The sequence below is a fragment of the Bombina bombina genome, chromosome 1 (genome assembly GCF_027579735.1).
Source record: "Bombina bombina isolate aBomBom1 chromosome 1, aBomBom1.pri, whole genome shotgun sequence".
Classification (NCBI taxonomy): Eukaryota; Metazoa; Chordata; class Amphibia; order Anura; family Bombinatoridae; genus Bombina; species Bombina bombina.
The window spans coordinates 1,584,778,751-1,584,806,250 of NC_069499.1; the positions used below are offsets into that span (position 1 = coordinate 1,584,778,751).

General features: G+C 42.6%; 1 protein-coding gene across 1 annotated transcript in view; it reads right to left on the reverse strand.

Annotated features, from left to right (window-relative positions):
- TBCD (tubulin folding cofactor D) overlaps positions 1–27,500 on the reverse strand; it is a 1,563,032-nt gene that overhangs the window by 889,887 nt on the left and 645,645 nt on the right. Inside the window, exons 23-24 of the mRNA XM_053710319.1 lie at positions 26,571–26,631; positions 24,829–24,851 (exon numbers count right to left, since the gene is read on the reverse strand). Coding sequence (XP_053566294.1) covers positions 24,829–24,851; positions 26,571–26,631 — 84 coding nt within the window. The remainder of the gene's footprint in view (positions 1–24,828; positions 24,852–26,570; positions 26,632–27,500) is intronic.

Here is a 27,500-nt window from a genome sequence, read left to right on the forward strand (position 1 = left end):
AGCTAAAAGTACACGGATGATGGGAGGGACAGGCAGGATCTTTACACGGAAGGAACCACTGCCTGTAGAACCTTTCTCCCAAAAACAGCCTCCGAAGAAGCAAAAGTGTCAAATTTGTAAAATTTTGAAAAAGTGTGAAGTGAAGACCAAGTTGCAGCCTTGCAAATCTGTTCAACAGAGGCCTCATTCTTAAAGGCCCAAGTGGAAGCCACAGCTCTAGTAGAATGAGCTGTAATCCTTTCAGGAGGCTGCTGTCCAGCAGTCTCATAGGCTAAACGTATTATGCTACAAAGCCAAAAAGAGAGAGAGGTAGCCGAAGCTTTTTGACCTCTCCTCTGTCCAGAATAAACGACAAACAGGGAAGAAGTTTGACGAAAATCTTTAGTTGCCTGCAAATAAAATTTCAGGGCATGGACGACGTCCAGATTGTGCAAAAGTCGTTCCTTCTTTGAAAAAGGGTTAGGGCACAATGATGGAACAACAATCTCTTGATTGATATTCTTGTTAGTGACTACCTTAGGTAAGAACCCAGGTTTAGTACGCAGAACTACCTTGTCTGAATGAAAAATCAGATAAGGAGAATCACAATGTAAGGCCGATAACTCAGAGACTCTTCGAGCCGAGGAAATAGCCATTAAAAACAGAACTTTCCAAGATAACAGCTTGATATCGATGGAATGAAGGGGTTCAAACGGAACACCTTGCAGAACGTTAAGAACTAAGTTTAAGCTCCACGGCGGAGCAACAGTCTTAAACACAGGCTTAATCCTAGTCAAAGCCTGACAAAAAGCCTGAACGTCTGGAACTTCTGCCAGACGTTTGTGTAAAAGGATAGACAGAGCTGAAATCTGTCCCTTTAACGAACTAGCAGATAAACCCTTTTCTAAACCTTCTTGTAGAAAAGACAATATCCTAGGAATCCTAACCTTACTCCATGAGTAACTCTTGGATTCGCACCAATATAAGTATGTACGCCATATTTTATGGTAAATTTTCCTGGTAACAGGTTTCCTAGCCTGTATTAAGGTATCAATCACTGACTCCGAGAATCCACGCTTTGATAGAATCAATCGTTCAATCTCCATGCAGTCAGCCTCAAAGAAATTAGATTTGGATGTTTGAAAGGACCCTGAATCAGAAGGTCCTGTCTCAGAGGCAGAGACCATGGTGGACAGGACGACATGTCCACTAGATCTGCATACCAGGTCCTGCGTGGCCTGGCAATCAATCGAGAAAGCATCGGGAAAGGTGGAAACACATAAGCCATGTTGAAGACCCAAGGTGCTGTCAGAGCATCTATCAGTACCGCTCCCGGGTCCCTGGACCTGGATCCGTAACAAGGAAGCTTGGCGTTCTGGCGAGACGCCATGAGATCCAGATCTGGTTTGCCCCAAAGATGAAGCAGTTGGGCAAACACCTCAGGATGAAGTTCCCACTCCCCCGGATGAAAGGTCTGGCGACTTAGAAAATCCGCCTCCCAGTTCTCCACGCCTGGGATGTGGATCGCTGACAGGTGGCAAGAGTGAGACTCTGCCCAGCGAATTATCTTTGAGACTTCCATCATCGCTAGGGAACTCCTTGTTCCTCCTTGATGGTTGATGTAAGCCACAGTCGTGATGTTGTCCGACTGAAACCTGATGAACCTCAGAGTTGCTAACTGAGGCCAAGCCAGAAGAGCATTGAAAATTGCTCTTAATTCCAGAATGTTTATTGGAAGGAGTCTCTCCTCCTGAGTCCATGATCCCTGAGACTTCAGGGAATTCCAGACTGCGCCCCAACCTAGAAGGCTGGCGTCCGTTGTTACAATCGTCCAATCTGGCCTGCGGAAGGGCATCCCCTTGGACAGATGTGGCCGAGAAAGCCACCATAGAAGAGAATCTCCGGTCTCTTGATCCAGATTTAGCAGAGGGGACAAATCTGAGTAATCCCCATTCCACTGCACAATTGCAGCGGTCTGAGATGCAGGCGCGCAAATGGTACTATGTCCATTGCCGCTACCATTAAGCCGATTACCTCCATGCACTGAGCCACTGACGGGTGTTGAATGGAATGAAGGACACGGCAAGCATTTAGAAGTTTTGATAACCTGTCCTCCGTCAGGTAAATTTTCATTTCTACAGAATCTATAAGAGTCCCTAGAATTGGAACTCTTGTGAGTGGCAATAGAGAACTCTTTTCTACGTTCACCTTCCACCCATGCGACCTTAGAAATGCCAGAACTAACTCTGTATGATACTTGGCAGTTTGGAAACTTGACGCTTGTATCAGAATGTCGTCTAGGTACGGAGCTACCGCTATGCCTCACGGTCTTAGTACCGCCAGAAGAGAGCCCAGAACCTTTGTAAAGATTCTTGGAGCCGTAGCTAACCCGAAGGGAAGAGCTACAAACTGGTAATGCCTGTTTAGGAAGGCAAATCTTAGATACCGGTAATGATCCTTGTGAATCGGTATGTGAAGGTAGGCATCCTTTAAATCCACTGTGGTCATGTACTGACCCTCTTGGATCATGGGTAAGATGGTTCGAATAGTTTCCATTTTGAACGATGGAACTCTTAGGAATTTGTTTAGGATCCAAGATTGGTCTGAAGGTTGCCTCTTTTTTGGGAACCACAAACAGATTTGAATAGAATCCTTGCCGTGTTCCGACCGCGGAACTGGGTGGATCACTCCCATTAGTAAGAGGTCTTGTACACAGCGTAGAAACGCCTCTTTCTTTATCTGGTTTGCTGATAACCTTGAAAGATGAAATCTCCCTTGTGGAGGAGAAGCTTTGAAGTCCAGAAGATATCCCTGAGATATGATCTCCAACGCCCAGGGATCCTGGACATCTCTTGCCCAAACCTGGGCGAAGAGAGAAAGTCTGCCCCCCACTAGATCCGTTTCCGGATCGGGGGCCCTCACTTCATGCTGTCTTAGGGGCAGTAGCAGGTTTTCTGGCCTGCTTGCCCTTGTTCCAGGACTGGTTAGGTTTCCAGCCCTGTCTGTAGCGAGCAACAGTTCCTTCCTGTCTTGGAGCAGAGGAAGTTGATGCTGCTCCTGCCTTGAAGTTACGAAAGGCACGAAAATTAGACTGTTTAGCCTTTGGTTTGGCCCTGTCTTGAGGCAGGGCATGGCCCTTACCTCCAGTAATGTCAGCGATAATTTCTTTCAGGCTGAGTCCGAATAATGTCTGCCCTTTGAAAGGAATATTAAGAAATTTAGATTTAGAAGTCACATCAGCTGACCAGGATTTAAGCCACAGCGCTCTACGCGCTTGAATGGCGAATCCGGAGTTCTTAGCCGTAAGTTTGGTTAAGTGTACTACGGCATCAGAAATAAATGAATTAGCTAGCTTAAGGGCTTTAAGCTTGTTCATAATCTCATCCAATGGAGCTGTGCTAAGGGTCTCTTCCAGAGACTCAAACCAGAATGCCGCCGCAGCAGTGACAGGCGCGATGCATGCAAGGGGTTGTAATATAAAACCTTGCTGAACAAACATTTTCTTAAGGTAACCCTCTAACATTTTATCCATTGGATCTGAAAAAGCACAGCTATCCTCCACCGGGATAGTGGTGCGCTTAGCCAGAGTAGAAACTGCTCCTTCCACCTTAGGGACCGTCTGCCATAGGTCCCGTGTGGTGGCGTCTATTGGAAACATTTTTCTAAATATAGGAGGGGGTGAAAAGGGCACACCGGGTCTATCCCACTCCTTGTTAACAATTTCTGTAAGCCTTTTAGGTATAGGAAAAACGTCAGTACACGTCGATACCGCAAAATATTTATCCAGCCTACATACTTTCTCTGGAATTGCAACCGTGTTACAATCATTCAGAGCCGCTAATACCTCCCCTAGTAATACACGGAGGTTCTCAAGCTTAAATTTAAAATTTGAAATGTCTGAATCCAGTTTACTTGGATCAGATCCGTCACCCACAGAATGAAGCTCTCCGTCCTCATGTTCTGCAAATTGTGACGCAGTATCAGACATGGCTCTATTATTATCAGCGCACTCTGTTCTTACCCCAGAGTGATCGCGTTTACCTCTTAATTCTGGCAATTTAGATAGTACTTCAGTCATAACATTAGCCATGTCTTGCAAAGTGATTTGTATGGGCCGCCCTGATGTACTTGGCGCCACAATATCACGCACCTCCTGAGCGGGAGGCGAAGGTACTGACATGTGAGGAGAGTTAGTCGGCATAACTTCCCCCTCGTTGTCTGGTGATATTTTTTTAACATATAAAGTTTGACTTTTATTCAAAGTAACATCTATACATTGAGTGCACAAATTTCTATTGGGCTCCACATTGGCCTTTAAACATAATGAACAAACAGATTCATTTGTGTCAGACATGTTTAAACAGACTAGCAATAACACTAGCAAGCTTGGAAAAAAAACTTTTAAATAAATTTACAAGCTATATAAAAAATGCTACTGCGCTTTTAAGAAAACATAAAAATGTAACACAGTTGAATTAACAATGAACCAAATATGTTAAAACAACCAAATTTTAACAGAAAATGTATAAAGTTAGCAGAGGATTGCACCCACCAGCAAAAGGATGATTAACCCCTTAATACCCAAAACGGATAACAGTTGAAATAATAAACGTTTTTATCACAGTCAAACACACTGTCACAGGTCTGCTGTGACTGATTACCTCCCACAAAACTAGTTTTGGAGACCCCTGGGCTCTGTAGAGACGTCCTGGATCATGGAGGAAGAAATAGGAAGACTGTGACAAAATTTTTACTGCGCAATAAAGCGCTAAAATAGGCCCCTCCCACTCATATTACAACAGTGGGGAAGCTCAGTAAACTGTTTATATTCAGAAAAAAACGACAGCCAAGTGGTAAAAATCATGCCCATAAAGTTTTATCACCAAGTACCTCGATTAAAAAACGATTAACATGCCAGTAAACGTTTTAAAAATTGAAAATTATGAAGTTTTATTAATAAGCCTGCTGCTAGTCGCTTTCACTGCAGTGCAGGCTCAAATATTACTTTAATATTGACAGTATTTTCTTAGTGAAATTCCATTCCCCAGAAATACCTCAGAGTATACATACATACATATCAGCCTGATACCAGTCGCTACTACTGCATTTAAGGCTGCACTTACATTACATCGGTATTAGCAGTATTTTCTCAGTCAATTCCATTCCTTAGAAAATAATTTACTGCACATACCTCCTTGCAGGTGGGCCCTGCATGCTATCCCCTGTTCTGAAGTTACCTCACTCCTCAGAATGGCCGAGAACAGCAAGTGGATCTTAGTTACGACCGCTAAGATCATAGACAAACTCAGGTAGATTCTTCTTCTAATGCTGCCTGAGAACAAACAACACACTCCGGTGCCGTTTAAAATAACAAACTTTTGATTGAAGAAATAAAAACTAAGTTTAACACACCACAGTCCTCTCACACGTCCTATCTTTAGTTAGGTGCAAGAGAATGACTGGATATGACGTAGAGGGGAGGAGCTATATAGCAGCTCTGCTTGTTTGATCCTCTTGCACTTCCTGTTAGGGAGGAGATATAATCCCATAAGTAATGGATGACCCGTGGACTGACTACACTTAACAGGAGAAAGAGCTACCCTTAAAGACCTGCTAGAACAACGGGGCCAACAAACCAGTAACCTCAGGAAGAGGGAGATTATTACAATACTGACCGAGATGGACGGAGTACCAGGACCCGAAGGAACCAATGAGCCCAGCATATCAGACAGAACCCCCGAAGAAGCAAGCTTTGACCGGGCGGTCAAAATAAGACTGGCACATTATGGCCCCAACCCGTCTGCGGAAATTATCGACCAGGTCATAGCCGCTGTGGAGGCCAACCTACTTCGCCAAAGCGGCGCTGCAGCAGCCCAAGTCACAGCCACCCCAGTGGAAAAGAGAAAAGTACATTTTGCAGTTTTTAAAAACTTCCTGGAAACAGAAGGAGAGATTGATGGGTACCATGCGGATTTTGAGAGGCAATGTGCACTACACAAGGTACCCGCAGTGGACTGGGTCACGATATTATCCGGAAAATTATCCGGCCCGGGCCAGCGAGGCTTTTCGGGCCATTCCAGATGAGGAAGTCAGGGATTATAATGCTGTAAAAGAGGCTCTGCTCTCCAGGTATGGGGTTACACCGGAGGCATACAGGAGGCGGTTCAGAGACACTATTAAATTAGCTGGTGATTCCTACGTTGAGTGGGCATGTAAGGTGCACCGCACAGCAGCTCACTGGATGGCGGGGTGCCAAGCCGTATCTGGGGAAGAGGTGCTGCAGCTATTCCTGTTGGAACATTGCTTTGACAAATTATCCGCAGGAGTTAGAGAGTGGGTTCGGGACCGTAAACCCTCCACCCTGCATGAAGCTGCTCGCCTGGCAGATGAGTATACGGATGCCCGCAAACTGGACACTGCTACCACTAAGCCCCCTGCCAGAGTAGAGTACAGACCCACAGTCACCCCAGCAGCTACCAGTTACCAACCCCCGGCGCACCGCTATACCACACCGCCTTCAGCCACGAACTATCCACAGACAGCCCGGTTCAACTCACGGGACTACTCACAGCCTATTCGGTGCTTTGGATGTAAGCAACTAGGGCACAAAAGACCAGAGTGTCCTCTAAACACAGCGAACCAAGCACAGTCCTGGAGGAGACCCGCCAGCGGAAACCCACGTAACCCTCAGCCTGCTGCCCACTGCGTAGAGAAGGAAGAATGCTGGGGCATCCTACATGAAGCAGACCCCGTGCAAGCTGCCAACCGGGATAACCGACAACAGCACCGGCAACTGGTTAAAGTGAATGGGAAGGAGGTCAGTGGTCTACGGGATACTGGTGCTACCATGACCTTGCTCCAAAACACCATGGTGTCCGAGAACCAGCATACTGAGACACTGTGGCTGTGCGGGTAGCAGGGGGCGCTGTGTTCTGCCTACCTGTTGCCCGGGTACATTTGGATTAGGGAGTGGGCGCTAGACATGTGAATGTGGGGGTCACGAAGGATTTACCAGCTGATGTTCTCCTTGGAAATGACTTGGCCCCCCTTGTTTCTGCCTACGCTCCAATGGGTCCCGCTGATGTTAACCCTGTGACTACCCGTGCCCAGACCCGTGCCGCCGAGACCGACCCAACTGCTGCTGAGACCCAGGTAAGACTCTCTCCGCCGACTTGTACCCTAGATCAGGCCCCCTTAGGCTGGGATACCCAAGAGACGTACGGGAGGGAAACCCGGGAAGATCCGACCCTTCAGAAGTACAGGGCTAGGGCAGATGCTGGAGAAGAGGGGGTAGATGGGGAACGTTATGAGTGGGTGGGGGATAGGCTATATAGAATCCCCAAACCTGCCCAGAAAAGTACTGCCCCTCCGCAGAATCGGCAGCTGGTGGTGCCTGCGAAATACCGGCAAGAGATTCTGCGGATTGGGCATGATGTACCATTAGCTGGACATCTAGGGTCCCGCCGCACAGCTCATAGGATCACCCAAAATTTCTTCTGGCCCAATTTTAACCGAGATGTGCAGGTATATTGTAGTACTTGTGACACCTGTCAACGGGTGGGTAAGCGGGGGGATCACCCAAAAGCTAGGCTTATGTCTATGCCTGTCATTGGGGAACCCTTTTCCCGCATAGCCGTTGACATTGTGGGTCCACTGGCCAGAGCTAGTCCATCAGGTAAAAGGTATATTCTCACCGTGGTGGACTATGCCACTCGTTACCCAGAGGCAGTAGCACTGTCGAATATAGAGGCAGAGACAGTAGCTGACGCCCTGGTTAAGGTTTTTACTAGGGTCGGGTTCCCTAAGGAGATTCTCTCCGATCAGGGGACCCAGTTTACCGCTGTGCTCACCCAGCAGCTGTGGAAGGTGTGCGGCATTAAACCATTGCTCAGTTCGCCTTATCACCCACAGACTAACGATCTCTGCGAGCGCTTTAATGGCACCCTCAAGCAGATGCTGAGGACCTTTACTGACACTTGCAGAGACTGGGAACGATTCCTGCCTCATCTGTTATTTGCGTACAGAGAGGTGCCCCAGGAATCTACTGGGTTCTCTCCCTTTGAGTTACTCTATGGGAGAAGGGTCCGCGGACCCCTGGATCTCATTAGAGGACACTGGGAGGGAGAAACAGAGCAGGAGGGGATCCCCATAGTACCATATGTCCTGGAACTCCGGGACCACATGGAGAAACTGTCCCTGATGGTAAGGGATAATCTCCAGGTGGCCCAGGGGAGCCAGCCAAGGTAGAGGCTGTGGCTAACTGGCCCACACCTATTACTAAAACCCAAGTGCTAGCCATCCTGGGGACGGCCGGTTATTACCGACGTTTTGTCCCGGACTACAGTACTATCGCCAAGCCCCTGACTGACCTGACTAAAAAGAACCTTCTAAACAGGTCCTGTGGTCTCCAGCTTGTGAAGCCGCGTTTCAGGCACTGAAGCAGGCTCTTGTGAATGCCCCTGTCTTGCCTGCCCCAGTCCCTAACAAACGTTTTCTCATTCATACAGATGCTTCCATGTATGGACTGGGGGCTGTGCTGAGCCAAGTCAGGGAGGATGGAGGAGAGCACCCTGTCGCATACCTAAGCAGAAAGTTGTTACCTAGAGAAGTTATGCGGCAGTAGAGAAGGAATGTTTAGCCCTGGTCTGGGCACTGAAGAAGTTGAACCCTTATTTATACGGACAGGAATTCTCTCTCATAACGGACCACAATCCCTTAGTCTGGCTTAACCGGGTCTCAGGAGACAATGGTAGATTGCTGCGGTGGAGTTTAGCCCTCCAACCCTATAACTTCACCATCAGCTACCGGCCCGGTAAGCAAAACGGGAATGCAGATGGATTGTCCCGGCAAACTGACATGCCTACCACCTCCTAGTCTGGTCATCCCCAAGTTAACCCGCCAAAGGGTCAAGCCGGGTCTGCCGGAGTGTCCCACCAGGAGGGAGCCATATAACAGACTCCTCTGTCAGTACTGGAAGGGTTAACTTGGTTCAGCTTTGAGAAACTATTTTCTAAAAGACAGGTCCTGGCAGCAGCTATTGTTTACTGTAATTAAGTTTTAGTGATAAGCATTCACATTGTTTAATCAACTCCAGAGTCAGACTGCTAGGTGATAAGAAGGACTCCATTGTTTTCTTGTGTTTAAATTGTTTATTTGGTTCTATTTAAAAGGGCGTTTTCCCTCTATCTAATGTACAATACTCTTTCAACCCCCCATCTGGTCTCAGACCTGCATAAATACTGGGCATATAGCCCTCAATAAAACACATTCTGTTTTTACCTTCAATGTGGAGCCTGGTCTCATGTTTGAGGGGGGAATTAGCTGGGTTGTGAGTTGCTGATCCCATATTCAGGACATCTTTCATCTGGTATTAACCCTTGATATCTGTTTATACCATATCAAGTTTAATATCCAAAAAATGCATAGGCTCAAAAGGAGTAGCCTGCAAAGTCATCAAAACCAAATTAAGACTCCAAGGAGGAGAGATTGATTTAATAACAGGCTTGATATGAACCAAAGCCTGAACAAAACAGTGAATATCAGGAAGCTTAGCAATCTTTCTATAAAATAAAACAGAAAGAGCAGAGATTTGTCACTTCAAAGTATTTCCAGACAAACCTTTATCCAAACCAACCTGAAGAAACTGTAAAATTCTAGGAATTCTGAAAGAATGCCAGGAGAATTTATGAGAACACCATGACATATATAGGTATTGCAAACTCGATAATAACTCTATCTTGAAACAGACTTACAAGCCTGTATCATAGTATTAATCACTGAGTCAGAGAAACCTCTATGACTAAGCACTAAGCGTTCAATTTCCATACCTTCAAATTTAACGATATGAGATCCTGATGGAAAAACGGCCCTTGAGACAGAAGGTCTAGTCTTAGAGGAAGTGGCCAAGGCTGGCAACTGGACATCTGAATAAGATCTGCATACCAAAACCTGTGAGGCCACGCTGGTGCTATCAGAAACACATGCAAATGTTAAATAATGATCTTGGAGATCACTTTTGGAAGAAGAACTAGAGGCGGAAAGCTATAAGCAGGTTGGCAAAACCAAGGAACTGCTAAAGCATCCACCATCTCCGTCTGAGGATCCCTGGACCTGGACAGGTACCTGGGAAGTTTCTTGTTTAGATGAGAAGCCATGAGATCTATTTCTGGAAGACCCCACATCTGTACAATCTGACAAAATACATCTGGATGGAGAGACCACTCCCATGGATGTAAGGTCTGACGGCTGAGATAATCCGATTCCCAATTGTCTACACCTGGGATATGCACCGGAGAAATTAGACAAGAGCTGGATTCTGCCCAAGAAAGTATCCGAGATACTTCTTTCATAGCTAGGGGACTGTGAGTCCCACCCTGATGATTGACATATGCCACAGTTGTGTTATTGTCCGCATGAAAACAAATGAATGGTTCTCTCTTTAACAGAGGCCAAACCTGAAGAGCCCTGAAAATAGCACAGAGTTCTAAAATATTGATTGGTAACCTCGCCTCTTGAGGTTTCCAAACCCCTTGTGCTGTCAAAGATCCCCAGACAGCTCCCCAACCTGAAAGACTTGCATCTGTTGTGATCACAGTCCAGGTAGGACAAACAAAAGAGGCCCCCTGAATTAAACGACAATGGTCTAACCACCAAGTCAGAGAGAGTTGAATGTTGGGATATAAGTATATCAATTGTGATATCCGAGTATAATGCCTGCACCATTGATTCAGCAATTTCATTTGTCTTTTATCTGTTAAGGACAAAGTCATGGACACTGAATCTATCTGGAAATCTAAAAAGGTGACCCTTGTTTGAGGAATCAAGAAACTCTTTGGTAAATTGATCCTCCAACCATGTCTTTGAAGAAACAACATTAGTTGATTCATGTGAGATTCGGCTAAATGTAAAGACTGAGCTAGAACCAAGATATCGTCCAAATAAGGAAACACCGCAATACCCCGTCCTCTGATTACAGATAGAAGAGCACCGAGAACCTTTGAAAAGATCCTTGGAGCTGTTGCTAGGCCAAATGGAAGAGCGACAAATTGGTAATACTTTTCTAGAAAAGAGAATCTCAGAAACTGATAGTGGTCTGGATGAATCGGAATGTGAAGATATGCATCCTGTAAGTCTATCGTAGACATATGACCTTGCTGAACAAAAGGCAAAATAGTCCTTATAGTCACCATCTTGAAAGTTTGGACTCTTACAAAACAATTCAAAAACTTCAGATTCAGAACTGGCCTGAATAAATTTTCTTTCTTTGGGACAAAGAATAGATTTGAATAAAACCCCAGACCCTGTTCCTGAAACGGAACTGGTATTATTACAGCTGAAAGCTCTAGATCTGAAACAGACTTCAGAAAAGCCTGAGCCTTCACCGGATTTGCTGGAACGTGAGAGAGAAAGAATCTTCTCACAGGTGGTCTTACTCTGAATCCTATTCTATACCCTTGAGAGACAATACTCTGAATCCACTGATTTTTGAACAGAATCTGCCCCAAATGTCTTGAAATAATTTCTATCTGCTCCCCACTAGCTGAACTGGAGCGAGGGCCGCACTTTCATGCAGACTTGGGGGCTGGCTTTGGTTTCTTAAAAGGCTTGGATTTATTCCAACTTGAAGAAGGTTTCCAATTGGAACAAGAGTCTTTAGGGGAAGGATTGGTTTTCTGTTCCTTGTTCTGTCGAAAAGAACGAAAACGATTAGAAGCTTTAGATTTACCCTTAGATCTTTTATCCTGAGGCATAAAATCTCCCTTCCCTCCAGTGATAGTTCAAATAATTGAATCCAACTGAGAACCAAAAAAATTATTACCTTGGAAAGAAAGAGATAGTAATCTAGAATTAGATACCATGTCAGCATTCCAAGAATTGAGCCATAAAGCTCTTCTATCTAAAATAGCTAAATACATAGATTTAACATCAATTTTGACGATATCAAAAATAGCATCACAGATAAAATGATTAGCATGTTGAAGCAAACGAACAATGCTAGACAAATCAGGATCTGTTTCCTGTTGCGCAAAACTATCCAACCAAAAGGTTGGTGCAGCCGCAAAATCAGCCATAGCAATGGCAGGCCTGATAAAATAGCCAGAATATTAATAAGCTTTCCTTAGATAAGATTCAAGTTTCCTATCTAAAGGATCTTTAAAAGAAGTACTGTCTTACATAGGAATAGTAGTACGTTTGGCAAGAGTAGAAATTGTCCCATCAATTTTGGGGACTTTTTCCCAAAACTCTAATCTAGCCACTGGCAAAGGGTACAACCTTTTAAACCTAAAATAAGTAGCAGGCTAAATCCATTCCTTAGCAATCACATCAGAAATAGCATCAGGAACTGGAAAAACCCCAGGAGTAACCACAGGAGGTTTATAAACAGAATTTAAACGTTTACTAGTTTTGATATCAAGAGGACTAGACTCCTCAATATCCAAAGTAACCAACACTTCTTTCAACAAGGAACGAATATACTCAATCTTGAAAAGATAAATACATTTGTCAGTGTCAATGTCTGAGGAGGATATTTCAGTATGTTGTCAGTCATTAGAAATTTCATCAAATTTATGAGAAGTTTTAAAAGACCTTTTACGTTTTTTAGAAGGCGGAATAACAGACAAAGCCTTCTGTATCGCATCAGCAATATAATTTTTCATATCAACAGGGATATGATGTACATTAGATGTTAAAGGAACAACAGAAACTGTACTAGTACTGATGGAAAGTACTAGATATATTCTCAGCTAATTTACAACAGATAAAGTTAGCTTTGGGAGAACTGTGTTCATGCAGCAGGGTTCCAACAGTTGCTTCTGAGACAGGATCAGATTGAGACATCTTGCAAAATGTAAAAGAAAAAACAACATTAAAGCAAAATATACAATTTCCTTATATGGCAGTTTCAGGAATGGAAAAAATGCAAACAGAATAGCCCTCTGAGCATATAGAAGGCAAGAGGCATATAGGAAGTGGGGTGAAAAATAAACTACATTTTTTGGCTCCAAGTATGACACACAACGCAAAAGGAAGTTGAAAAATGTTTTGGCGCCAACAACATACATACATGCAAGCAAACCTGGCGTCAACTAAGACGACGGAAATGACGAACTTGCGTCATCAAAGATGTACCTTCGCGCCAAAAAAATTAAAAGAAAAAACAGTGAATTTGAAAAAAGGACTATACCCCAGGTAAGACAAATAACTTCCTAAATATGCTTCCCAAACTGAAACTGAAACCGACAGTCTGCAAAAGGAAATATACATAGACCTGACTCACGGCAAATATAAGTAAAATACATATATTTAAAAATTTATATTAATACATAAAGTGCCAAACCATAGCTGAGAGTGTCTTAAATAAGAAAAACATACTTACCGAAAGACACCCATCCACATTTAGCAGATAGCCAAGCCAGTACTGAAAAAGTTTCAGCAGAGGTAATGGTATATAAGAGTATATCGTCGATCTGAAAAGGGAGGTAGGAGATGAATCCCTATGACCAATAACAGAGAACCTTTGAAAAGATTTCCTGCGAGGAAAACCATAAAATCAATAGGCGATACTCTCTTCACATCCCTCTGACAAACACTGTACTCTGAGAGGAATTGGGCTTCAAAATGCTTAGAAGCGCTTATCATAGAAGAAATCATAGAAATCAAGCACAAACTTACTTCCCCGCCTTAATAGGAGGCAAAGTTTGTAAAACTGAATTGTGGGTGTGGTGAGGGGTGTATTTATAGGCATTATGAGGTTTGGGAAACTATGCCCCTCCTGGTAGGATTGTATATCCCATATGTCACTAGCTCATGGACTCTTGCCAATTACATGAAAGAAATGCACACAACAAAACTAGTTTAAATAAAATATAAGTGCAAACAGATACCTGACGTGCAAGTAATAGGTTTATATAGATGTGTGTGTGTATATATATATTACACACACACACAGTCAGAGGTACCTGACGTGCAGGTAATACGTTTATATAGATGTGTGTGTGTATATATATATTACACACACACACACACAGTCACAGGTGTGTGTGTATATATATATATATATATATATATATATATTACACACACACACACACACAGTCACAGGTACCTGACGTGCAAGTAATACGTTTATATAGATGTGTGTGTGTGTGTATATATATATATATATATATATATATATTACACACACACACACAGCCACAGGTACCTGACTACAGGTAATACGTTTATATAGATGTGTGTGTGTATATATATATATATATATATATATTACACACACACACAAACATATATATATATATATTACACACACACACACAGTCACAGGTACCTGACTACAGGTAATACATATGTACACTCAGTTCTATATACATGACTAAGAGCTCATGCCACAAGTAGTCACTAATATGTTCCCTCAGCACACGGTGGTTAAACACATACTAAACCAATACACATATCTAGGAAGACAAATCTATAAAGTTTGAGCTGTGGCCCCTCCCCGAGCTATTAGTTTATTGGGTGACAAAGCCCCTGGCACACAGCTGGGTGGTACCTCGGTAGGTTACAACATCTCTGGGGAGGAGCCTTGTACGGCCGTTGCCAGGCACTGTTATTGCTGCCTGAGAGCTGGGGTATGGTGGGTAGGAGGCAGGCAGGTTGAGAGCAGTACGGGCACAGCTGGTGGTGAAATAACGGCCAGAAGGTGACGTGCAGCCGGGTAGGTATGCGCGGTGCTGTGTCATGTACGTGTCATGTACTTATGTACCGGGGGAGAAACGCTCCTGGCACACAGTGGTTTTTGTGTGAATCTTTAACCCGGTTTACTCGGCAGCGGAGGGCTAGCCTATACGAGACCCCTCCTGTACGTCATAGGGGGCGGGGCTAAAAATCGCATACCCTCACTTTCATCTGCTCTTCTAACAGACGTCACCTGATACAACTCCCTGCTGGATCAATACAGAGATCTGCTTGTTTATTGGTTATAGTAAACTAAAGTGTTAAATCACTGTCTTTAGGGTGACTTTTAACTGATCTGTGTATCAGGAGTCAGGCTAGTACGTCCTCATGATCCTCACACACAGACTGCAATAGATTGTCACAATAATTCATCTTCTTTTTAGGTGTATTTTCACAAAAGGGAAAAACACTTGAATGGGACATTTGTCATGCAGTAATTAGCTACCCATAGCAAGGCTTGCGCTGTGATACACCCAAGCATTAAAGATCTAAAGGTAGAATAAGCCTCACATAGTGGCACGTACTGTTGAGAACAAGCCAGCACGTCCCTTTATGCTAAGCACTATCCTCCTGCATATGTGAGGCACAAATGTAGTCATATATATAGCAGGCTCATAAGCAAAAAAACTACTGACGATTTATTCTGAGAAACTAATTGTAATTAGGGACAGGGCGTAATAGCTTTATTTTTTAGATTGCTTTTCACAACTTATGAAAATAATAAGGGAGACGGCTATTTTATTATGTCATCTAAAAGCAGACATGTGTTTAAAAACTCCTGTCATACAGAGGCTGCTCTGTCATCTGCATTGTATAAAATGGTTAATGCAGCGAGGTTAAATAAGCCCAGTCTCACTGGTAACGTCTATATAGGCTGCAGAGATAACCACAGGTACAGATGTACAGTACACATTATTATATATGTTATACAGAGGCTGCATTGTATAAAATGGTTAATGCTGTGAGGTTAAATAAGCCCAGTCTCACTGGTAACGTCTATATAGGCTGCTGAGATAACCACAGGTACAGATGTACAGTATAAATGATTATATATGTCATACAGAGGCTGCATTGTATAAAATGGTTAATGCAGCGAGGTTAAATAAGCCCAGTCTCACTGGTAACGTCTATATAGGCTGCAGAGATAACCACAGGTACAGATGTACAGTACACATTATTATATATGTCATACAGAGGCTGCATTGTATAAAATAGTTAATGCAGCGAGGTTAAATAAGCCCAGTCTCACTGGTGACGTTTATATAGAGATAACCACAGGTACAGATGTACAGTACACATTATTATTTATGTTATAGAGAGGCTGCATTGTATAAAATAGTTAATGCAGCGAGGTTAAATAAGCCCAGTCTCCCTGGTAACGTCTATATAGGCTGCAGAGTTAACCACAGGTACAGATGTACAGTATAAATTATTATATATGTCATACAGAGGCTGCATTGTATAAAATGGTTAATGCAGTGAGGTTAAATAAGCCCAGTCTCACTGGTGATATTTATATAGGTTGCAGAGATAACCACAGGTACAGATGTACAGTACACATTATTATATATGTTATAGAGAGGCTGCATAGTATAAAATAGTTAATGCAGTGGGGTTAAATAAGCCCAGTCTCACTGGTGACGTTTATATAGGCTGCAGCCAGCCCTGCGGCTCTAGACACCTATGAAACGTACCCCCACCTAAAGGACAAGAACCTCTATCTACCCCCGAGAGGGAGAACAGAGGACCCAATAAGAGATCCAAAGGACCATCCAACAAGGAAAGAAAGAAAACGCCAAAGCAAAACTCAGAGCAAACCCAAGGTTGCTACAGGACCACGGCCCAGGTAGACAAACTCCCTAGAAGGGCAAGGACCAGAAAGATAAATTCCATACTCAGGAAAAAATGATCACTAGAATGACCAGAGGGCCACCCACTGATCCAAGACACAGCACTACACAACCTATGGTGCTCTAAAAAATCCTCAAGTTCCCCATTATATCATAGTCAAGATGAAAACCCATCAGATTAGATAAGCATAGACAGGGTAACTGTCCTAGCCGCTAAAAAAGAGCTCTCCGTGAGAACACAGAGCAGCCTCTAAACAAGAACTCGCGATGATCAATCTCCAGGCAGCAAAGCTGACCCTAAGCCATAGTGGGACCTCATCGTTACCGTTTATCGGCAACTGCTCCAGTCTAGAAAATATCCGGACTCCAAGGAGCATCTCATCCCAGCAGCAGACGACACCAGTAGAAAGATGGGCATCTAGAGCCCCCCCCCCCACACCAAAGGGGAGAACAGACTCAATAAAGGTACACAGTCAATACTTAGAGCAGACCGATCCATGACCTTCACTCCAAGGAAATGGTCCCAGCCCAAAGGCTGGTAAAGACCTAAGACAAAGGGTACCAAAAACTCCGCCCAGACCTCCGGAGAGAAGGGATGGGTCTACAAGGAAGCAAAACCCCTGGAGTAGAGCTCTGACCACTTACTTAAAACTGGCATGCTACCATGAGCCATGACAGGAACTACGTGCTCAGGTTCCTTCATGGCTGACTTCCCTAAGGAAGAAACATTGCCAAAAGGAAGATAGAACTCTGACCCACCGTGTCCTAATACCAGAATCCAGCCCCGTGAACCTGAATATGCAAGGAAGGGAAAAAAAAAACCCTCAGAAGCGAGAAAAACAAGGACCCACAGGCCTTCACGGACACGGAGGTACCTCCAATCAAAGGAGAACAAACGCAAGAAACTCATCCCCCACCATAGGTGAGGAGAAGAGGAAGTAAAGAAAAACGGTAAACACCCTACCTAAAGACAAAACCCCTTGGTCATTACCGCCAGCTCAGGTGATACGACACCTGAAAGTCTACAAGGAAGCATTAGATGTCCCAGAAGAAGAAGTGACCCGTCAGGGAGACCTCAAGCTTAAACTTCAGGAGGATATCTATCTCCCAGGAACCAAAAAAAAAAAAACAACTTTCAAAGGGACATGCATGAGATCCAAACCCCAAGGTTGAACTGAACCACCCATGCCTGTTTCCAGGCAAGAGACATGGTCCTAAGTCAGAGTCCCAGAGAAACAGGACCGATCAAAAGATCTAACCTCCTGAGGAACCCTTAAGCTGCCTCCTATGGTTAGGAGTGCAGCCAGGACTGAGCCTTCCACCATCCAAAGTCCTTAGACATAGGGTACCAGCAACAGCCTTAAACCCAAGAGTCTGAAAAACTTGTAACAGGTCTAAGAAAATGGCAACCAGTACCATTGGATCTTAAGACAATCCTTTGTAGACATGCTTGACTACCTGATCTATACTCCGTCGACATCCGGAAGCGAAAACGCAAAACGTCCACCAAACCGGTATTCCAGACCTCCGGCGGTGATCCACATCTCCAAACTCTAAAGGAATGGAAAACCATGGTTCCGAGTCCAAAAGGACCACTAGAAACCACGAGAAAGCTATTAAAAGGCGGTCACGTATTCAAAGCAAATTGCAAGAAAAGGCCAACTTAGATTGGAGCTCACAACCTTCCTACCAGAAGCATTGGATCTAAACACTAGGCCCCATACCTTGTAGTAGGATTCGAGCCCGGATCCCGCATCAATAGGTCAAAGAGACATTCCAAAAGGATATCAGCACCACAAGGGTGACATGAACCGCAAGGAACAGCAGCTAGCGCTTGACCAGTACCTGTCTGGTACAGGAGCAATTCAGAACTGTCCAAAGGTCCAAGAAAAAACGACCCGAAGTTTCGATAATATGAACTAGAAACATAACTATGTTCTTAACAAAAGATGCGCAACTTCCGAGGAAGTGCCCACGCGACAACAAAATCGCAAGTATCAGTTCCAGAGAAAAAACGTTGCCAAAATGGTAATTATATCAGACATGAGCTCTTTAAAAACAAATCAAACACATCCTATCTGGATCAAAAGAAAAGTAAGGCAGCACCCGCGGGTGAACGCCCAAGAAGAATGGGCATGCCAACCGGACCATCCGATCAGAGGCCCCCTTCTCCTGAGCTCAGAACTGGAACTGATACATAAAAGAAAGAAAAAATGGAGAGGTCAAGGAGATTGGTTTCATCACCAGCTTGCCATCCGGCACAGAAGGCCGAGAATCCCTCGGCCCACTAGGACTGAAATCCTCCAGCACTGCCAAAACATGCCTTAGTAGGACACGAAGACGTGCTAGCCTATAACGGAAGGCAAAATTATCTCTCGCTGGATCGATGGACGACCCCGACCCTGAGGTTGGGGCCCCTGAAGACTCAGGGGCCATCGCTTCCCCAGAAGGCCGAACTGAATCAGGCGATCTCACACCCGACGGGCCCTTAAAAATATTTCACTTGGGAGATATAAATGAGCCAGCGCCATAGATATGGCCATGCGGAACCGTGCCGTAACCTCTGGAGGAAACAAGCCACCTTTCGGAGAAGGAGTAACGGCCATAGGGACACCTGCATGCGTAGCAAAAGAAGGTTCTGGGGCAGGCACCTCACAAAAAATTGAATCCTCTGGGGCAGATGGCTCAACGCACTCCAAGTTCCCTGATTCGGGAGAAGAGAGTACTCTAGAATGGCAATCGGAACATAACCGATGGGCATGGATAACCCGGGCCATTTCATATTCTTCGCAAGACACATTCTCCGAAGCGGAGATATCCGTGTCTAAAAAAATCAAAACCCTCCATAACTGTGGGATTGCAAAAATGGACAAGCACTAAACGGAACCTTACACCCCCAATGGCTGGAGCACTCACCACCTCCTGTGGACCAGACAACTAACGAGTAGACTCTCTCCGTCGTCACCCAGTCACGAGGTGCACCGTGCAAGTCACAAAAAGGGCGCACAAATCTAAAAAGACAGCGCCAACTGATTTTGATAAGGCCGTTATGTTCTGAATAGCCATGAGCCCAAGTAACACTACACATTACCAGACAGAATCACATAACAAACATGATTAAAGTCCCCCCTGTTCAATAACCACCCTCAGGAGATATTAACCCTTGATTCCTTAAGATAAAGGAGTCCAACTGGGACCCTGACTTCTTTCGTTAACATCACATTCACATATCAAAATAAAATGAAATGATCTTACCGGAATCTACGCCGTTGAACAGGAACACAGTCCTTTAAGTGTGACAGATAGTAGCCTCGCTTCTGACATGGACTTGAGTGAATAAAGGCAGGCAGCCAAACTCGTCAACGCTGATTGCCAAGGAGCTGTTAATGTGAGTCGGGATGGTTTCACATAAAGACTCTCCCAGCATCTCCGGACTCTAACCTTCATCCATGCTCTCACTAAGAGTCTGACAGGATTACTTAAAACTCCAGTCCCATTTCGAAAAGAGTACTACCCTCCATAAGAGACTCTCTCAATCTTCTGACACTTCTCTGCCAACCTCCTGTGACGAAAGGCAAAGAATGACTGGGGGATGACCGAAGTGAGGGGAGGTATTTAAGCCTTTGGCTGGGGTGTCTATGCCTCCTCCTGGTGGCCAGGTTCTGAATTCCCAAAAGTAATAAATGCAATTATGGACTCTTCCTGTTTAAGAAGAAAAAAATTTTTATGTAAGTTTGAGTCTGCAGTTACCTTTCTCTTGTCCTTGCAGGAGCCCATTTGTGCACAGACTGGTTTTCTCGTTTTGTTTTTTATGCTTTAAAGTACGATGTCCATTTAATGTGCCACCTGAGCCAAAACTACAGGGGTGTTGGGAGTGCAATGAGCACATATTAGTTACTATATTACAACCCACCTAGGGTGTCATCTGCTCTAAATTTGCAAGGCACTTTTATACTTGTCCAGTTCTTTATGCACAGCAAAGAGAGATGTAACTGAGGCACAAGAAATAACAGTAGGAATAAGAAGTAAAAGAGCAGGCCCCCAGCTGTACCCCCCCCCCCCCCTGCCCCTGCTCTATTGTGCTTGCAGCAACAACAACAAAAATACTTAAAATCTAAAAATAAAGTCTGCAGAGTGCAATGTGACCTAAGCTACCAGTTAGCAGTCTGCTACTAGGATTCTGGGCCTGTTTCACAAGTAAATTATGTTAGGTATGTGAACTTCAGGTCATGCAGACACAGCTATAGATCCTAACTGTAAAGTTTGTATAATGTAAAACTATTTTTATTTCTTGAATACAAAACTGGGTTAAGCAGTTTGCTAAAAGCCATAAAATGTCAATTTCTGTGGGGTTTAAAGGGAAAGGTAAAGGGGTACAGACCCAAGCTAGCTTTCTAAAAAGAACTACAACTCAATTATGGACAATTATTGGCAACTGGAAGCTGCCTGTGGTCCCCATTCTCTAATTCCAGAGTAGGAGTTTTTACCCACAAATGACACATTTGCTACTTCCTTGCTTTATCGCACTCGCGTCTGCTACACATCCAGAAAACCGCTTAAAACACTATGTTGTGATTTTGAGCAAACATGACGCCCTCTTTACGGTTTTCAGTTACTTTCTTGGGGGCACATTAGACCATACGCAGCACCCACGCCTCATTCAATAAGAGGGTTATTGAGTTTGTAAGCCGGTTATTGTTATGCCCTGCATGCCAGAGGCTATAGTTATATTAATAGTGTCATTAACCTTTGTTTTGTAAAGTTATTAACTATTTTCACATTTACATCTGCTGAACCTCATCAACAAAACTTGTTTAAACACTAAAAGATTATTGTACCAGCTTTAACGGTCATTGAGCAAATTACTGCAAATTACAAAAACCAAAAAAAAAACATTCCAATGTACATATACGATCAAATTGGTCTCTTGTTGAAACTTACTTCCTTTCCATAAAAACATACTGAGGAAGGCGCAGGAGCGTGCACGTATCATGAGCAGTAAATGAAAACGTTACACACACTGTTGTAAATACTTCTGCCATATAGTGCTCAAGTCACGAGCACACTCCTGAGTCTACCTTAGTGTCCTTGCATGGAAAGAAGCTAAAGATATCAAAAGAAAGAACCACGTTTGGTAAACAAATTCATTTTTCTTTTTTTTAAAGACATAAATGATTAAGTTTGACTTCAATACCCTTTAAAACACGTGAGCATGCTGCACCCCGACGGTCTATACATTCACTTCTCCTATTCATCATAAAGAAACGACTTCCTCTTTTTTTCCTATTTATACGTTTGGAGAACAAGACACAAGATGGTACTGTATGATTTAAATATATAGTATTCGTGCACAATCATTTATATAAATATATACACATCATCCTATAGTGTTACACACGGATGTACTGTACAAGATGGTACTGTATGATTTATATATGTAGTATGAGTGCGCACTCATGTATATAAATATATACACATCCTATAGTGTTACACACTGATGTACTGTACACACAAGATGGTACTGTATGATTTATATATGTAGTATTAGTGCACACTCATGTATATAAATATATACACATCCTATAGTGTTACACACAGATGTACTGTACACACAAGATGGTACTGTATGATTTATATATGTAGTATGAGTGCACACTCATGTATATAAATATATACACATCCTATAGCGTTACACACTGATGTACTGTACAAGATGGTACTGTATGATTTATATATGTAGTATTAGTGCGCTCTCATGTATATAAATATATACACATCCTATAGTGTTACACATAAATGTACTGCACACACAAGATGGTACTGTATGATTTATATATGTAGTATTAGTGCACACTCATGTATATAAATATATACACATCCTATAGTGTTACACACTGATGTACTGTGCACACAAGATGGTACTGTATGATTTATATATGTAGTATGAGTGCACACTCATGTATATAAATATATACACATCCTATAGTGTTACACACAGATGAGATAGAAACAATATAACTTCCACAATTCCTTTTGTTAATAACTTATCCGACAGATAACTGATGTCCTGGGCACTATCACACAAGTACATGGGGAGGGGCTCACTGAGACTAGGGAGTAAATAAACGTAAAACAAACACTGGCTGGTGCTTGGTCAATTGTGATCAGACATCTCTGATAGTTCAGTGTTTAGCAGTAAATAAAGGTGCCTGCAGTATTTACTGTACGCTCCCTGCAGAGATACTACTATCCTGCAGTGTACAGAAGCAGTGGTTCCTCATTGTCGGCATTTTACACATAACACACATTTCATCTCTGCATGATAAGGCTGATGGTACAAAAACAAAGCTGGTGTCGCTTTGTAGTTAAACTAAAATCTATAGGAATCAGATAAGATACCTGTACTGCTTTACACTAAACGCAGAGATTTGCCTTGTCTTAGTGCATCCCAAATTATCAGGCGGAGGGGCAGCATTTAAACATGTTACAAATATATATTTCCTACTAAAAAGGTTAAAGTGCTTTATTTTGAAACTAACAGGAAGTGTAACTGGACCTTAAGGACAGATTTCTAACTGGCTTATAAGCAGAACTCCCCCCTCTCTATTGGTGGACAGTAGCACGGATCATAAATAAAAATTAAACTATTACTCAGTATAGGAACAGACAGGTCTGTAAAAAAACAAACAGTACAATCTTTTGTAATGGAATAATGTATAAAAGTGGCCTGTGGCTAGTAAAGTGTGACCGGGGACAAATGACCATGCATCTAATAACAGTAAATAAAGGTGCCTGCAGTGAGTATTTACTGTACGCTCCTTGAAGAGATATTTCCCCCTGCAGGGCAGAGTAGCAGTGCTTCCTCATAGCCAGCGTTTTACACATAACACACATTTTACAAGAATTTCACATCCCTGAAACATTGTACACTAGATTTTTATTTGAAGATGATACATTTATACAGCTCATCTGGGAGTTTTTTGAAACAATGTATAGTTTTGCTTATTTTTAAATAACATTGTGCTGATTTTCAGACTCCTAACCAAGCCCCAAGGTTTTAGATGTATACTGATGTATACAGACTTCTGATTGCTTCCCTTTGTAAAATGGGTCTTTTTATATGCAGGGGAGGGAGGAGGCTCTGCTCTCAGCCCCTTTTCTTGGGTGTCCCAGCCTAATCTCATAAACAGAGCTAAACTGGAAGCTTCTAGGTAATTTTTTAAAAGGTTTTATACTGGATTTTTATATCAGTATCTGTGCATATTATTCTTTATAGTTGTGTCAGATGCAGTTATATGAAAATCGGTGTATACTGTCCCTTTAACTATTGAGTTCTGGTTTTATTTACCCCATAGCTTCTAAGAATTTATAATGTAATAGGGGGATTATAGCAAATATAAACATAAACATAAAGATGGTGCTGATCAGAGGCAGGTACGGCACACACAGGTCAGAGGGGGAGTAGGCATTACAGCCTGATCTAGGGGGGCAAGTCTAATATAGGGTATGAAGCCACGGTGTCTGGTGACAAAACTAATGGTTGTTTGCAAACTGTTAGACCTGTTGTCTATATAAATGCAGCTACCGTATTATTAATAAGCTTTACATACAGAGCAGATGGAGTAATTGCAATAAATATATAGAATAGTATTAGCCAAGACTGTAATTACTAGTGACACCAGAAGAGAGAAAATGATATTCTCAGTAGGCATCACCATGTATGAGAGCTTACCTACAGACAGGCCTATCTATATATTTATTAATCATGATGTAGGAACGCAGAGCTTCTATAAAAGATTACAAAAGCACAAGAACCAAATGTTATAACACATAAGGAGCAAAGTGGTTCAAACGTCCAGGGGACCCTTGGTTTACACACTGCCCATTGTAAAGGGAAAAAGTTCAAGTGCGTTTTGGAGACATTATGAGCACGAGTGACCTAGGGGAGACCTCTTCACTTCTTGAGAAGGAATCATGTATGGTCTGATAGTGGAAAAGGATGCAAACCTGTGTGGTATACAGAGTGTGCGCTGGGAATCTGATAGGATAATGGGATTTCTATAAATGGGTACAGCAGTAATCTAATCAGGGCAGAGAGAGAATCTAACAGAGAGATGCTAAACCTGATGTTGTTGTTTAAACCAATTAGATACTGGGGACCAGCCAGTGTGACCTGGACATATAGAAGATACGGGGACCCTGCTAATGTGTCAGTGCAGTGATGAATTCTCATTCACAACAAGTGGTGCACACATCATCTCACCTGTACAGCTGTCGCTCCTGGAGCTGAAAATAAAATCACAGAAAGTGTGAAACAAAAAAAATAAAACATATGCAATAAAAATGTGCTTTACTTATGCACTGTCATCTAAACTTCAGTAACAATATTTAAAGGACAGTCAAGTCCAAAATAAACATTCATGATTCAAATAGGGCATGTAATTTTAAACAACTTTCCAATTTACTTTTATCACAAATTTTGCTTTGTTCTCTTGGTATTCTTAGTTGAAAGCTAAACCTAAGTAGGCTCATATGCTAATTTCTTAGACCTTGAAGGCCGCCTCTAAGCTGAATGCATTGACAGTTTTTCACCACTAGAGGGCGTTAGTTCATGTGTGGCATATAGATAACATTGAGCTCATGCACGTGAAGTTACCTAGGAGTCAGCACTGATTGGCTAAAATGCAAGTCTGTTAAAAGAACTGAGATAAGGAGCAGTCTGCAAAGCCTTAGATACAGGGCAATCACAGAGGTAAAACTTGTATTATTATAACTGTGTTGGTTGTGTAAAACTGGGGAATGGGTAATAAAGGGATTATCTATATTTTTAAACAACAACATTTTTAGTGTTGACTGTCCCTTTAATGTGAACTTATTTTTTAACTTATAAAAAAATTCTTTTATTTTTTTTAGATTTCGTTTAATGTTTGCATTACTGAGCTTAGGTCCCCCGCAAGGGATTAAACACATAGGAAAAGTCCTGCATGTTATGTGCATCTGCTGCTTCTCATTGGCTGACCGGCTGTGTTCTGCTTGGGAGCTTCAGTGCTTGTGCTTCCTGAGTTTCACCTTTTTGCAGAGTTTAAAGGGACATACATTTGCAAAGAGAAAACTCTGCAATGTATTATAGCATAGAAACACATAGATAAAGTCAGCTCCACAGCATCACTGCACTCCTGGGAGCTAGCTGAACATATCTGGTGAGCCAATGACAAGACACATATAGATGTGCAGCCACCAATCCCTAGCTAACTCCTAGCAGAGTACTGCTGCTCCCGAGCCTACCTAAGTATGCTTTCAACAAAAGATGCCAAGGTAAAGTAAATTTGATAGAAGTATATTGAAAAGTTTACTAAAAACTGCTGTTCTCTCTGAACAATGACCTTTATACACATAGGTATCTGGGGTCAGTAATGTAACCATGGCAGGATCTGATTGCAGCACGTGTGTTGGAAAATCCCTTTAAATTAACTGCAAAACGATCTATCTATATGACAGAACATGAATACACTCGTATAGTGTGAGATAACATCTGATCACAGACTCCCTCTTGTAACAAGGGAGTGACAGAACTATGTCTGCATCAGGGAACCAAAGGAACATTACTGGGACCGTCCTGTAAGCAGTTGGTGTCCCCAAGTCCCAAACGTTCCTTGGCCTCTGCTGGAAATGATCAAATGTTCAATACAGACGCAGAACGTGCCACTAATGCTATTGTAAAATAACACTATGAGATGATAAGAACAGGCAGCAGAGATCAGAGGAAACTGTAAACAAACAACAAATACACAAACACTCCGGCCCTTTGCATTTTATAGTAAAAATCTCTGGCACAAGTCAACCTGAAAGGTCTAACGTTTGTTTACAGTAAAGTATCTAATAAGAGACATTATCACACGGTGCGTTTGGTACAGCTTATTGTGTAGTGTTGTGGTCTTGGGCATCAGGTCACTGCACATACATTACAAAGCTTTAGCACGGCCGTTATACATATGCAAAGCTCACCTTCTGATGGATCTCAGTCAATCCAGATAACGTTCCTGTGGTCAGATAGTGAGTAACTGGTCTGTAATCAGTAACACAAAATAATCAGCCCTGTGTGCTTCATTACAACTTAAGAATAAATAAAGCTGTGCAACTATCTGCAGATACTGGCAGCTACATGGCAAATCTTTCTAACAATAAGGTCTCTAAATATCAATTTAAATGGCTTAATAATGTTTATTACTTTATATTGTTTCACATAAGTTACATAGCTTCCTTGTAGCTTTCATTCAAACGAAGTTAAACTGTAAAGTTTAATTATTCATAGGAACATAAATTACTTTCATTATGTGTATACCTGAATTTTCCCTGATAATGATGTGTTTTTTACTGTCCCTAGAGGGGCTGGAGTGCATCCTGCATATTTTAGACCACTAACACTGCAACATGCTACACAGCGACTGTTTGATCACACAGGAGCTCATTTATATGTTTCACTCATTGGTTACAGCAGAGAAGATACAATAAATATACCCAAGAGGTTTATCGTGAGGTAACACAAAACTGCAAAGTAATGAACATTTTGCTAACTGTATTAAACTATTTTATAAATGATTTGTCTAAGTGGGTCGGTTGCAATACAGCACTTATTTGCTGATATAAAATGATTGTAATAAGTATTCAGATTGTTGATGTTTATTACAAACAAAGCATCATATGTGGCATGCATATGTGTCTGCGCATGTATGTGTGTCTGTGTGTGAGCATGTATGTATAGGTTTGTGTGTGTATGTATATGTACCAGTCTGTGCATATATGTTTGTGTACGTATGTATATGTCCCTGTATGTGTGTATGTCCCCTGTGTGTGTGTATGTGTGTGTACGTATGTATATGTCCCCTGTGTGTGTGTACGTATGTATATGTCCCCTGTGTGTGTGTGTGTGTGTGT